The sequence below is a fragment of the Chelonia mydas genome, chromosome 26 (genome assembly GCF_015237465.2).
Source record: "Chelonia mydas isolate rCheMyd1 chromosome 26, rCheMyd1.pri.v2, whole genome shotgun sequence".
In the NCBI taxonomy this organism is placed as follows: domain Eukaryota; kingdom Metazoa; phylum Chordata; order Testudines; family Cheloniidae; genus Chelonia; species Chelonia mydas.
The window spans coordinates 6,904,056-6,918,535 of NC_057859.1; the positions used below are offsets into that span (position 1 = coordinate 6,904,056).

General features: G+C 42.5%; 1 protein-coding gene across 5 annotated transcripts in view; it reads left to right on the forward strand.

Moving 5' to 3' along the window:
• Window positions 1–14,480, forward strand: part of LOC102932159 (zinc metalloproteinase-disintegrin-like NaMP) — a 50,386-nt gene that overhangs the window by 22,324 nt on the left and 13,582 nt on the right. For all 5 annotated transcript variants that reach the window (XM_007065503.4, XM_043536277.1, XM_037886248.2 and 2 more), the window contains 8 exons: window positions 3,039–3,110; window positions 4,382–4,551; window positions 5,632–5,716; window positions 7,153–7,283; window positions 8,522–8,699; window positions 10,327–10,416; window positions 11,734–11,929; window positions 14,367–14,469. In XM_007065503.4, coding sequence (XP_007065565.2) covers window positions 3,039–3,110; window positions 4,382–4,551; window positions 5,632–5,716; window positions 7,153–7,283; window positions 8,522–8,699; window positions 10,327–10,416; window positions 11,734–11,929; window positions 14,367–14,469 — 1,025 coding nt within the window. The remainder of the gene's footprint in view (window positions 1–3,038; window positions 3,111–4,381; window positions 4,552–5,631; window positions 5,717–7,152; window positions 7,284–8,521; window positions 8,700–10,326; window positions 10,417–11,733; window positions 11,930–14,366; window positions 14,470–14,480) is intronic.

Genomic DNA, 14,480 nt, shown 5'->3' on the forward strand with positions numbered 1-14,480 from the left:
ATATCTATGAATCTAAATCACTGTGCCCATGTGGAACCCTAACTACCTCAGTGGGACTCTGCGGAAGAGGGGAAGGAGTGGGCGCAGCTTTTGGGGGGAGGAATAGCTCAGTGGTTTGAGCTTTGGCCTGCAAAACCCAGGGTTGTGAGTTCAATCCTTGAGGGGGCCTTTAGGGATATGGGGCAAAAATTGGGGATTGGTCCTACTTTGAGCAGGGGGTTGGACTAGATGACCTCCTGAGGTCCCTTCCAACCCTGATATTCTATGATTCTATTCTATGATTCTATGATATGCAGAATAGCTTGTAGGATCAGCTCATTAGCCTGCATGACCCTGACCACCATCTTGTCCCCAATACCTTTAATAAGTATTTTCAACAGCCTTTCAAAGATTTGGAGCCCACCTGAGCAGAGGGAATATGGAGAGGAGCAGATAGAGTTACGGCCACCAAAAGTATTCATGGGCCAGGAGAGGTTTGCAAATAAAGAAGAAGATTTTGAATACAAGAGAACCATAGCTGATCAATTATGCAACCTGCTGCGTAGGTAAAATATGGATATTATAAAAAGGCCCTGATCCTGCAAACAAATACGTGCTGAACTTCAAGCACAAGAATAGTCTCAATTGCAACCAGTGGGCTCAAAGTTAAGCAACCTGTGTTTGCAGGATCAGGTCCACAGCTGATAATATTTCTGACAGACACTTTCATGCTTACTGATTCATGCTCCTCTCATCTAAAATCCACGGGACCCAACACTCGGAAGTTACATCACGTGTTTCCATTAACTAAAACAGCGCAGTAGCAGGCAAGGCGAATCATCTTGGCATGAAAAATAATGAACAAAAACTAGACCAATTTTTTTTCCAAATCGTTTCTTCTTTTTTCCCCCCCCATCAGCATATTTTCTAAGAACATTACTATATTTGGTGTTATGAAAGTATGGCACTTCCGTCATATGTCCCAGTTTTCAGGGGGAAGTTTACTCAGCCTTAAATATTTGCCAAAGGCAGAAACTTGACAGCAGCCCAGGAGCAATCTTTTTTAAACTAATTTTCATAAAACCTGCTATTTCCACTTTTTCTTTTTCTTTCTTTTTTTTTTTTTTTTTTTTTAAGATTCTAAGGGCCTCACTCTCATTTGTGCTAAGGCCCCTTTACACCACAGTGGAAAGGGGCCTTAGAGTGAGTGGAACTGTACTTCACAGCTATTCTAAGGCTCCTAATTCTGCCAGAACAGTGTAAAGGGGCTTTAATGTAAACCAGGCCCTAAAGGGACAGGAAGAAACCCAGATCTGTATGAGTTTAGGCTACTCTGTCGCCCTTGTACCACGTCCTCTAACACTCTGCAAATCTCATTCTTCCTCACTTGCACTTGTGTCAATCAGGATTAAACCAACTGAAATCAGTGATGAAAAATGGATTTCGGTTGTGATCAGAACTAGGCCCTATGTGTGTACCTTCTATTTTAGCACACAAAACACTACCAGATGTAAAGTCCAATCCAAAGCCTATTGAAATCAAGGAAAGTCTTTCCACTGACTTTAATGGGCTTTGGATCAAGCCCTTCATGTTTATTATGAGAACTAATCCCAATGATTTCATATTAGCAAACACTTATGGTAATGCCACCCCTGATAGTAAGCGTTTGCAGGCCCCTTAGGGTAAGCCCGCCACACCACCGAGGCTTGAGAGCCTGAGCTGCAGTCCAAGCCACAAAGGCCACACTGATATTTTTAGCACACTAGCTCAAACTCCAGTAGCACTTTTCTGTCTGCCTGGGCTGGAAGACTCGGTCCCAGTCTCTAGGCACTGTGCGTTAAAAGTAATAGGCCAGATCCATAGCTAGTGTAACTCAGCACTGATTACAATGGCATGATGCTAATTTACATCAGCTGAAGATCTGGCTTAATATCTAGAACAGCTGTTATCCGACAAAGAAAAACAAAAATAATATTTAGTCCTTCCTTGACTGCAGGGGACTGGACTAGATGACCTCTCGAGGTCCCTTCCAGTTCTATGATTCTAAGAATGGGGGACAGGATCTGGGACCTAGTCCCTGAGCCTTTGGTTCTCAACCTATACTATTGTGATTGCAGTACAGTAGGTGTGGTGGGCTGCAGGAGCTCTAGTGCTGTGTGTAGTTGTATGTAGAAAATAGACAAATAAAGGGGAATATGATTGAGGGCTACAAAATCATGAATAGTGCGAAAAAAGTGAAGTGTTATTTACTCTTTCACATGATACAAAAACTAGGGGTCACCTGATTAAATGAATAGGCAGCAGGTTTAATAAAAACAAGAGGAAGTATTTTTTCCACAAAACGAACAATTACTCTGGGGAACTCACTGTCATGGGATGTTGTGATGGCCGAAAGTATAACTGGGTTCAAGAAAGAACTGGATCAGTTCATGGAAGATGGATCCATCAATGGCTATTAGCCAAGATGGTCAGAGACATAGCCCCAGGCTCAGAGTGACCCTAAACCTCTGACTGCCAGAAGCTGGGAGTGGAAGACAGGGGTGGATCACTTCATAATTACCCTGTTTTGTACATCCCACTGAAGCTCTGCTACAGGCCACTGTTGGAGACAGGATCCTGGACAAGATGAACCATGGTCTGACTGAGTATGGCAGCTCTCACGTTCTTAACATCACCATCTGCGCTCAAATAGCTGTTCAAATCTCAACAACTAATGGGTGAAATTCACTGCAATACAAGGCCTATGCACCACTGAAGTCTCACTTAAATGCACAAAATAGAGCATCAGGGGGACTTCAGTAGGCCTGGTGCTCTCCCTCTGCATAGGGCTGAATATCATACAGTATGAGGGATTTGAAATATACAACATGATATGAATACGAGATAAATAGTAAACTGAGATTAGCTGCTGTACTAAGACCTTCATTTCACTTTAACAAAGACCACTGATCTGTGGTGCAGTTTTATTTGAAATGTTTCAGGTCTTTTCCCCTACAATCACGGTTTTATTATTTTTTTCCCTTATCCTGTTACTGATGCTTTCATATTTATTTTTGCAGTATAGGAAGTACAACCGCAACATGACGAGTATAAGAACACGGGTATTTGAAATAATCAATTACATCAACATGGTAAGCCCTGTTATTATAAAGTAAAAGTGCTACAGAATTTATTAAGTTTTGCAGTCTCGGGAGTTTTGTGTAATTACACCTAGAAAAGAATGAAGAAAATCGGTCTGCTGGCATTTATGAAAGAGTGAATAAAGCATAAATAAGGGGTCAGGTGGAAAAAATGAAAGGAGACTCTGTGCCTTCAAAGCAACAGGACCATGATATCAAACTAATGATTTTTCTCTCATAGTCCACAATGATTTGGTTGAAAACAACAGTAGAGACACTGGATCTGATTCTTTACTGCCCCATGCCTTGCACGGTTTATTCACAGCAGTGCAAAGTGGGTATGAAACGCTGCCAAATCAACATAGTGGTTTACACCATCTTTGCAGTCAAGCAACTTACTACACAAAGTCAAGTCAGTGGCAAACCATGCTCGTGTAAAAGGCAAAATTGTAATAAACGCTACAAAGATGTTTTTTTTTTTAAATAAAAAGACCAGATCTTCACAAAACCTTTCAGTTTCCATCAAATTTTCAAAGAAAATTCTTCCTTCAGAGGAAACTCTATGCCAAGTTTTTATAGACTGAGTTTTTTAATATAGTTAGGCTCCAATCCTCCAAATGCGCATGCATGTGGTTAACTTTAAGCACACGATAATCAATCCCATTGAACTCCATGTGCCTGATTCTCATTTATGATTTATGATCCCCATTTATTATATTGCTCTTAGAGTGTAAAGGAGCCTTACTAGCACAGCAGCGAGAGATCTAGCCCCAAGCATATGCCACATGTCCATAATATCCCGGGCTGTATGTTCAGAAGTGAGGGAGAAATAATTACATAACTAAATCAAATATTTTTAAGGAGGGGTTTATGGCATCTGTGTTGTAGCAACTGTAACAAAAAACTGATTAGAGTTCATTAAAAAGAAGTTGTGAAAAATTTCCAATTTTTCACCTCTCTTTTAAGTTTGTAATTTCTTCAAATATGCTGTTGCAATTTCAAAATGTGACTTATTTTGACAGTTTCTTAAGTTGGTCCAAAAAATGGGGAGGGGGGACGGGGGGGAGGAGAAGAGGCAGAATTAAGAAAAATCAGATTTTTTCTGATTTTTTTTTAGTTTCAAAACTTCATTGGAATTTCAGAATTCAGAAAAGTTCATCTAGTTTTAGAAATGAACAAATGTTAGGTGATTAAAAACAAACTCATTATCAGAATAAGTCCCTGCTGTCTGAAAAAATTATAAGTTACTTACTTCTTCTGTCCTTGCTCTCTCCCTACTGCAGGTTTATAAAGCCATAAACATTTACGTGGCTTTGATTGGCCTAGAAATCTGGTCGGCTGGGGATCCGTTCACTGTGGATTCTTCAGCAGGCACCACCTTGGACAAATTCTCAGCATGGCGTCAATCGGACCTGCTGAAACGGAAGAATAATGACAACGCTCAGTTACTCACGTACGTATCATGGCCTTTTCCACTTGTATTTCCAAATATGCCAGAAGAATTTGTACCCAGAAACTTGTTTACAAAGATAACCAGAGATGCAGTCTGTAAGGGTTCTAGTTTTGTCATTTCATACACTGGGTTGTAATATTCACAGATCGATAGGGTGAAGCCCTGGCCCCATTTAAGTCAACAGGAGTTTTGCCATTGACTTCAACAGCATTTCACCTATAGGTTTTTCAGGGCAAAAGAGATGGTTATGTTCATCTCGTCTGAGCTCCGGCAAAACATGGTACCATTCAAAGTGTTGGTATAAATGCAAATAAAATGAATGAATAGAGATGGACCTAGGCACCCATGCATTTTTGGAGGGGGGGAGGGGGAAGTTTAATATCTGAATGAGGAGCTGGATATGAATTTTGCAGCTGGCTATCTATCTATCTGGGCCTGAAATACAGAGCTCACACCCAGATTCTGCTCTGAATCAGAACTTTGGAGAGGTGCCCAATTCAGTATTCTGGCACGAGCCCACTGGGCCTGGTTTACCAAAGCACATGCTAACACTGAAGCATGTGCTAATGTCCCATTGATATCAGTGGAACTTAAGCACATACTTGGCGTTAAAAATGTACTTAAGTGGTTTGCTGAATCAGGATTAATTTAATCAAATACTTAAATGCTCGGATAAATCTAGTCTTGCAGAAAAGGGATGAAATCATTCACATGCTTAAAACTGAACCTGTGCTTAAGTGCTTTACTGAACTGGAGCCAATATAAAGATATATCTGAGCTGCAAAGTCGGAATTCAGATCCAAAATTCAGGATTATTCAGCTGCAGTGTCCCAACTATGACCCTGAGGGAGAGAGTGTCAAGGGCACAAATGACAGGTAAGTGCCTAAATCCCACTGAAAGCCAATGGGAGTCAGGCTCTTAAGTATTTGTGCCCTTGACAATCATACTGGTTCTGACTAAGGGGACCATGCCTAAGGGAATCTCCAGTTCAATCAACAAAACCACCAGCAATGCCATCAGGTTTTCACCCTTGTGACAGATCACTGGGCTTCACGCTCTGTTTTTTTGCTTCCTTACAGAGCGATTGATTTTGATGGGCCAACGGTCGGATTGGCCTTTGTGGGAACCATGTGCAGTTCTACTCATTCCTCAGGCATTGTTCAGGTCTGGTTGGTTTTTTGGGTAACATTTAACCAGCAGGCAAAGGTCACTGGAATTTGTAACACATCAATTTGCTGCGTGGCATTATTTGGGGTACATTTCATTACTGCATGACGCTGCAGAGCGTACAGAGCTGTTTGTTTATAAACTAATATAAGGAAGAGCAGAACAGAATCATGTACCACGATTTAAAAGAAAGGGGTAAACGATGGAATCAGTTTTGACCAGGATACCCCAAATCACAACACTGAGCATCTTAAATTAGAGACAGATAAAAAAAAAAATGAAGTAGATATGCACCTAAACCAGAACATTCGATGCAAAACCTCTCCTTGAAAGCAAGGGAAGTTCACCTCTGGACCCAAAGTTCACTGACTGAGCCAAATGCTTTAAAGGACCGAGCCAATCTCTAAAGCCAAATACCCCGATTTTTACGTGATGTGATTTGGACGTGAAACCAGACAGAACGTACTTTAGAACACACAGGGGCCAAGATGTAGTAGCATATACTGCAGTGTCTGATGGGGATTTTGGAATAATGCAACACACCTTGACTTTTATGCCATTCTACTATCAAACACAGCTTATTTATTTAGATTTCCACGCAAAAGCAACTCCTTACCAAGAAGAGAAAGCCAGCCAGAGTTCCAGGAGCCCTTGGCATACATTTAAAAGCACACAACCACAAGAGATATAAAAAACATGATTCATCCCTAGCAAGAGCAGTTCTCTTTACCCTTATCACTTCTCCCTACCACACATCATTTAATAATGTGTAAACATATTACAATGTTAGATGCGATAGAGGGAGAGGGGCTGGGATTTTCAAAGAAGTTTAAGGGATTTAAGTGCCCAATTCCTCTTACAATTCAATAAAAAATGGCTGCCTATCTCCCTTAGGCCTGGTATACACTAAGAAGTTATACCAGTATATCTACGTCAGTTGGGGGTGCGATTCTCCCCCCGTGATATAGGTATTCCAGTGTAAACCCTAGTCTGAATACAAGTATATTGGCATGAAGGTGCCATGTTCTGCTATAGTTTGCTTCACTTCCTGATCCAGAATAAGCTATCCTGGCATAAGCACTTGTATACCAGTTTAACTGCATCCACACTGAAGGGAGGCGAAGAGTTTTACTGCTTTAAGTCTACTGGTATAGTTTCTAGTCTTAGACTCTTTTGAAAATTCCAGTCTAGAGAGACAGATGGAGAAAGAATTTTGAGCTAAATAATTTTGTTGCTTTCTAATTAAGATGCAATTAAACAAACGTTTAAAAAAATCCCTTTCCAGGTTTATACAAAGTATTCTGCATTTGGGGATATTTATTTTGGGATTCCTATTTCTTAGCCATGTCATTTCTCTTATGCTGTGCTCTGTTCCAAACCTGCTCCCAGGTTGATAGAAATAACTGACAGTTCTATTGTTCTCATCACCGCAGGACCATAACAGCAATCCAATTTCAATTGGAGCCACCATGGCACACGAGATGGGGCATAATTTTGGCATGAATCACGACACTAGCTTCTGCAAATGCAATTCTGGATCTTGTATCATGGCAGCACAACTCAGGTGAGGCGTTTGCATCTGCAAAAAGGGAACTACAAACCCTGTGAGTGCTTTAAAATACAGCTGGGCCCAATCCAAGGCCCACTGATGTCAATGGGAGTCTTTCCATTCGCTTCATTTTGGAGAAGGCTAAAAACGTACTGTTGAAATGGATCTGTGAACTACGCCACAAACAAACACTTACAATAACTGTAACATGTGAAACAATGAGCCCAGAAAGCATGACTCTTCACACGTTTGTGGTGAGACAGAACTTACCCAGTCTTTGCATATCCTGTTTCATGTCCTGAAAAACTTCCTTGTAACTTAAATGGATTTCTCTCATTTCAGCCAATTGAAAGCATCCCTGAAGTTTCCAGCACAATTTTACGTAATCCTTAGTTAAACAAAACACCCACCTCTCCTCGACATCCAGTCTTCACAGTTCCCATAGAGGCTTGCTTAAGATAAACTTCCCTTTATACTCGTGATGATGGTTCACTTCCTGCTGTTTGTGTTTATCTGCAGAATTGATGTAGACAGGCTTTGTATAAGATCCCAGCTGATTAAAATTTGCGTCGACCAAGCTTGACTCCTCTAGAAATGTGGCTTTTCATTCTGTGTAAACTTCCCACTCTTTCTCCTTAATTGTTTCACCAGTGTTTCTCTTATAACCACACGTCCTTTATTCTCTTCCCTTTTGTCATGTTATTTTTCTCCTCTTTTTTTCATACGTCTGAAGAGTGGGTGGTTGAGGCAATGTATTTTTGGTTTAAAAAAAAAGAAAAAAAAATCCCACCACTTTAGTCCATGTGCCGAAACTCCAGGAAGAGAGGAGAACTTCCCGAGGTCAAACTATTCAACACCAATTTGAGACTTTAGGATGTTGGTGGTTGAGATATAGAGATCATGGATTAATATTGCTGCCACAGGACCATAGTAGGGAAAACTGGGTACTTCAGGTGCCAGAAGTAACCACTGTACACACTTGTCTTATAGAGCCAGGAATTTATGATCTAAGAAGATGCTCTCTCCATGTTGTCAGTATCTCCAAAAAAGTTTTTTTTAAATTTTCACCCCAACAAAAATATTTGTAAATGCCCAGAAATTAAACTAAACTTTCCAGGTTTTTAAAGAGTATTTGGGGAAACTACTGTATTTGATTAATTGGGACGAGGGCACTCATTTCATTCATGTCCTATACGCTCTGTGTGTTGTGTGTAATTAGTTGTCACTGAAATAATGTTGATTCATCTATGCAGCTATAACATCCCCAAGGATTTTACTGCATGCAGCCTCCAGGATTTTCAGAAATACCTATTGAACCGAACACCAATGTGCATCACCAATATGCCTGCACTGAAAGACATAGTAGCAACCCCGGTTTGTGGGAACAACTTTGTAGAGAAAGGAGAAGAGTGTGACTGTGGAACTCCAGAGGTACCTATGAATAGTTGTGAAAAAATAATATTTATCGAGGGGTAGAAACTCTACAGAAGCTTCTGGCTCTTTGAAAGTAGCCTTGTTTTTTAAGTCCACCTCACTCTTCCACAAGCAACCCCTGATTGTCCAGAGGTCTTGGGAGAAGGTCTGAAACCTTCTGCTACTTGAGGGTGCAGAAAACTCACAGCTGCAGAGAAGGTGCCAGATTCTCTATTGCTTTGCCCTTTGTGTAGCCAGTTAGCCCAGTGCAACAAGGTTATGAAATGCTACTACTTTGATTCATACCTTCCAACTGTCCCAGGTTTTATGGGGCTGTTCCACTTTAACCCACAAACCCGGGTAAAGCGACTCTGGGCTCGGCTTTCCATTCTGGGCTGCAAGCATTATGACCCGCTCCCTGTCCCCCCTTCTCCTCCCTGGCAGCCTCTCCCCTCCCTACTCTCCTATTCTCTCCTCACTCCCAGCTTTGCCCCTTCACTAGCCTTTCACAACCCCTCTCTTCCATAAACCAGGCATGTGCTCAGACCACCGGAGCCAAGCCCAGCCAGCCCTGCAGGACAGGAACTGCAGGTGCTGCCAGTGCTGGGTGAGTGCAGGGCAAACTTGCAGTTCCCTCGTGCCACCCCAGTCGCGCCCCCCCTCCCCCGGCCAGCATCCCAACCCTGGGGGCAGGACCTGTCCCACTTTAGCCACTGGCAAACGTTGGGAGGTGTGCTGATTTGGTAGCATTTCCCATCCACTTTGCAATTACCCCTACATTAAGGCTTCTTTACACTGCCTGGGTTGTGCGAAGGAACCTTAGTGTAATTGAAAATGAGGCCCTGGGTCTTCAACCCTGAGAAGCAGAGGACCTCTGGAGGAGGGAAGGTTACCGGTCTGGCAAAGGGGGAGCTTCAGTCAGTGCTGCCTTGGGGAGCTCAGAACGCACCTTAAATTAACTCTAATCTTCAATTAACCCAGCGTTACGGTTTGTTGAGCTTTACGTGTTTCTGAAGTATAGCTGGAAGAATCAAGGTCAACTCAAATGTACATTAGCCCAAATGAAATAATTTTCTTGCTCGCTCCCAGAATTAACTTCTGCCAGAATATGCTTCAGTAGCATTTTTCCATGGAATATCCATTCAAATGCCACGAGACACACAGTACAGTCATTAGGGCCACAAAAAACAGTCTTGAAGCTAGTGTGGAAACTTATTTCTAAGGACACCGAGTTTCCAGCCAATTGTCAAGGCAGAATGCGTGTGTTGGGGGACAGCAGAAAGCTCAGTGGTGAGGCTGAGCTGAATTGTAAGCCGATTCAGTTACAATAAGGAAGAGCCGTATGTGATCTGTGCCGAAGGAAAACAAAAAACAAAACACACAAAACCAGCCGTTCCCTGCACCACTTGATTCTGCAATTTTATAATCAAGCATGCTTCGTTGTCACGCACAATCCTCCTGAAGAATGATTAGTATCATGCTTTGCCGTAAAGCCATTTTAGATACGTGTTGCACAAATGCATCTCGTTCTCTCTCTTTAAGAGAAGTACAGGCTGTCCTATCAGAAATGTGCTACTGGGAAAAAACAAAACAAAACACAGAGCACTGTACCGTGCCAGTAATTTTCTCTATGATTGTTTCACAGGAATGCACAAATATCTGCTGTGAAGCTGCGACATGCAAGCTGAAGCCGAATGCTAAATGTGGATTTGGAGAGTGCTGTGAAAACTGCCAAGTGAGACCCCTTTTGATCTCAGCTGTTTCTTTGGGTTTTGGTGGTGTTTTGAGGCAAGGCAGGAGGACCCCTTTAAAATGGAACAATGGCTGTTGTTTATCTTTGATGCAGCATTATAACAATAATCATACTTTGCACTTCTCAAGCACCTTCCATTGGAGGACCTCAAAGTGCTCCACCGATATTGATTAATTCAACTCAATGTTAATTAACTTAACCTCTCAGCATTCCCCATCTCTCCAGACAGGTAAACTGACGCATGGAGCACCAGATTCTCAGCTGGTGTAAACTGACATAGCTCCGTTCAAGTCAGTGGAACCACCCTAGTTTACACCCACTGAGGCTGTGGCCCAGAAAATTTATGTGACTCATACAGTGTGGCTGTGGAAGACACAGAAATAAAATCCACATCCGACTCTCCTGCTTGTATCTTAACCACAAGATCATCCATTTCCCTTATATCCTACTAAGTCATGGGTGGCAACGGTATGTTAAGGACAACTAAATAATCACAGGGCTCTTCTCCAAAGAGCTTGCAGTCCAACTTAGCCATAACACAGCCAGGAGTGTTTAGAAAAGGTGTGTAAGGGAGAGCATAGGAGGTACACAATGCATCGTTGCCACTGCAGCAAGCTCCATGGCTGTCCCTGTGTGATATGCTGAGTACCTTCTACCAGAGACCGCAAAGTATTTTAATCTGCATTATTATTAACACCCATTGTGCTGGGTTTGCCGCATCTCTGATTCTCATAGTCTGATGTAGCGTATATTTTCCAGCCTTCTTTAAAATGGCAGCAGCTTAACCCAGGATGTCTCTGAATCTCATTGGAAATAACGGTAGCCAGCAAATAACTGATCCTCACCAAAGCTAAAATAATCCTCTCCCTGGAAATTCTATCAGGTGTTTGAAAGCGATGACACATGACACTTAAAGGTCACTCGCTAGAAGCATTTTATAGCTAGCACCAGTGAGTTTATAGGATGGCTGCCGATGTCATTGATTAGCAGGCTCAAAGAAAGGGCCCGATTATGCAGTCATTATATATGCAGAAGTCCCACTGATTTCTCTGGGAATTGGAAGTTCTACTAGTTTCAATGAGGGAGGCATGCATGGAAGGACTGCACAATTGGTTCGAGGTGGCCTGGTTTTCAGAGCTACCCAACACTCACCCTTTGCCCTTAATGGGTAACATGGGTGATCAGACCGTTAGAGACTTTTTAGTCCTATTCAGCCCTGGGATAAGTCCATTGCTGGGTATTTTAAATGATATGGGGGAATGGCATGTCTAAAACCACTGCTCTCTCTTTCTGCTACAGATTAAAAAAGCAGGGACTCTTTGCCGACCGATAAAGCACGACTGTGACCTGCCCGAGCTGTGTACTGGCCAGTCCCACCAGTGCCCAGTGGATCGATTCAGAGTCAATGGATACCCTTGCAGAGATGGCCAGGGTTACTGTTACATGGGGAAATGCCCCACCCTGCAGAGCCAATGCATTGCTCTTTGGGGATCAGGTGAGTGGATGCTGTCATTAAATTAATCAGATTGTTTAAGGTGAGGGGGACAGTTCAGGACAGATTTGTGACAATCTGTCAAGTACCTTTTGAGAATGGGAGCCAACACATCAATACAATTGTGCTATGATGTTATGCAGGTGTGGTCCTAGCGTCTTAACATTCCACCTGTTGTGGAAGGGGCTATATTTACAGCACTCTATTTAATTTATTGTCAGCCCAGTTTATCATCAGGATTAACTGGTTTTTACAAGTATCCAATTACCACTTTCCCAGCATGGCAAAAAATGTGTCTAAGACATGGAGGCGGAGTAGTTTTAAGCGTTTTTTTCCCATTGGAGAACCTGCTTAATCTCCTTTTCTCATAGTCACATTCATTTAGAAAACAAAGCCAACAGAAACTTCTCTGAAATCTGTTAATACTTCCTTAAAAAAAAAAAAAAAAAAAAGAGAGAGAACTTCCCTTTTCTGTCTTAATGCCTCAGCACAGAGTTATTGGTACTAAGGTTCCTTGAACGCTTGCATGTACAAACCCCATAGCTTTTCTTGCACCCTATTGGTAGGTCAAATGGTTGATGGTGGCCGGGTTTCAGATTACAGGGGTGTGAAGTGCAGTGTGTATTAGCATGCGCTGGTGTGCTGTTCTGTAACTGCCCCATGTGGACACTTCCAGCGCAAACTAAAAGGTCCAGGATCCCGAACTAGGTATCTTTTAATTTGCGCCAACGGTGTCCACCCAGGGGAGCTATAGCATAACACTGTAGTCCAAACTGCAGGGCCATGTAGATAAGTACCAAAGGCACCCTTAATGAGGAGTAAGGGTGAGCTGTAGCTCACAAAAGCTTATGCTCAAATAAATTTGTTCGTTTCTAAAGTGCCACAAGTACTCCTTTTCTTTTTGCGAATACAGACTAACATGGCTGCTACTCTGAAAGGTGTCCACACAGCAAGTTAGTGCAGAGTAGCTACTGGGCTTTAAATTCACACCCTAGCTCACTCCCTGCTAACTTTCCTTTGTAGACAAACCCTGAGTATTTGCAGCTGCTTGATCACACATCTTCACTCCTCCCCCAAAGAAGAAGGAAGAAAGCTTTAAAGATTTCATTCCATGTGGGGGTTTTTGGTTGTTGGGCCATGTGTGCTTAAATCTAGTATTTTTATGCCACCACTGCATCTGACGATCCCTACCAGTTTCATAAACTCAGTGCCACATTTCAGACACTTTCTAATATGCATTTCTGGGGAAAAGAGGAAGTTGTGAAAACTCCTCCTCTTTTGCACAATGTTGGGGAAAAAGGTAGTCCGGGAGTGGGTGGAGAATTTACATGATAAATTGAGGCCATTTCTCTGTTTTCACACTGATGTGATGATGATGATTATGCTCCCTTTTCACTTAGCGATAAAAATTTGTTTTTGTGGCACTACAGGGCAGGGAGAGCAAACAAGACACCATTCTGCCTTGCTTGTTATCAAATTATAAGCTAGCTTCCAACTACAGGGTCTTCATTACTGACGATATTTTAGAAGACAAAAAACTCAAATTAATCTTTACAGCATAAACGTATTGTGCTTGTTGTCTTAACACGCAGCCATCAGAAACATCAGCTGCTCTTCACTGGGTATTAGTGTCATCACACCAAGCAACTCCAATGTGCAAACACGCAGTAAGAGATAGTCCCTGTTCCAAAGAGCTTACAGTTGAAATAGGCAATGCAAACCAAGGGGCAGAAGTACAGAGAGTGGTATGGACATGACCAAGCCACACAGCAAGCCAGTGTCAAGCTGGGAATAGACCCAAGGCCTCCTGACTTACACTCCAGTGCCCTACTCACTGGAACACACTCACCTCACAGTTTCAGGCACTAAAGGCATAGCTGCAAATGTTGCCCTCATTTATAGCCATGCAACCCCGCCTGTATATAGGTTTACATGGGACTGGATCCTCCGCTATGTGCAAAGAACACACAGTGCAGGCTGAGGGCGAGGCAGAGAACAGAGGGGTGAAGGTCTGCATAAAGCTCACCTTTGCCCTCCCCTAAACTCAGTCAACTAGCCTGGTCCTCCAGTGTAATCTAGAGCCACCTGAAGTTCCATCATGGACCTCAAGGAGTCAAAATGAAAAGCTGGGGATTGGCATGTCCCAGCCATGCCCTCTGGCCACACACCCCTGAATGTACTTTATCCCTCATCTATTTTTTACATAGATATGCTAGCACCTAGAACATCCTGGGTGCTACTATAGTCCAGGATACATTTGAGTGATGTGCCACTGCAAATCCAATTACACGTGTGTGATGTCAACAGAAGAATGGATCATTTCCTCAGCTGGTGAGGTCAATGGAGCTCCACCACTTTCCCATCAGCAGAGGATCTGGCCCAGGGGATACTGTTTTCCATGCTCTTCATGGCTTTTCTGTCTTTTTTGCCTCCTTCCCAGCTGCTACAGTAGCTGTAGACTCTTGTTATAAGACTAACAGGAATGGAGTTTATTATGGACACTGCAAAAAGGCAAATGGCACATTCATCCCCTGTGCAAAAAAGTAAGCAAAAA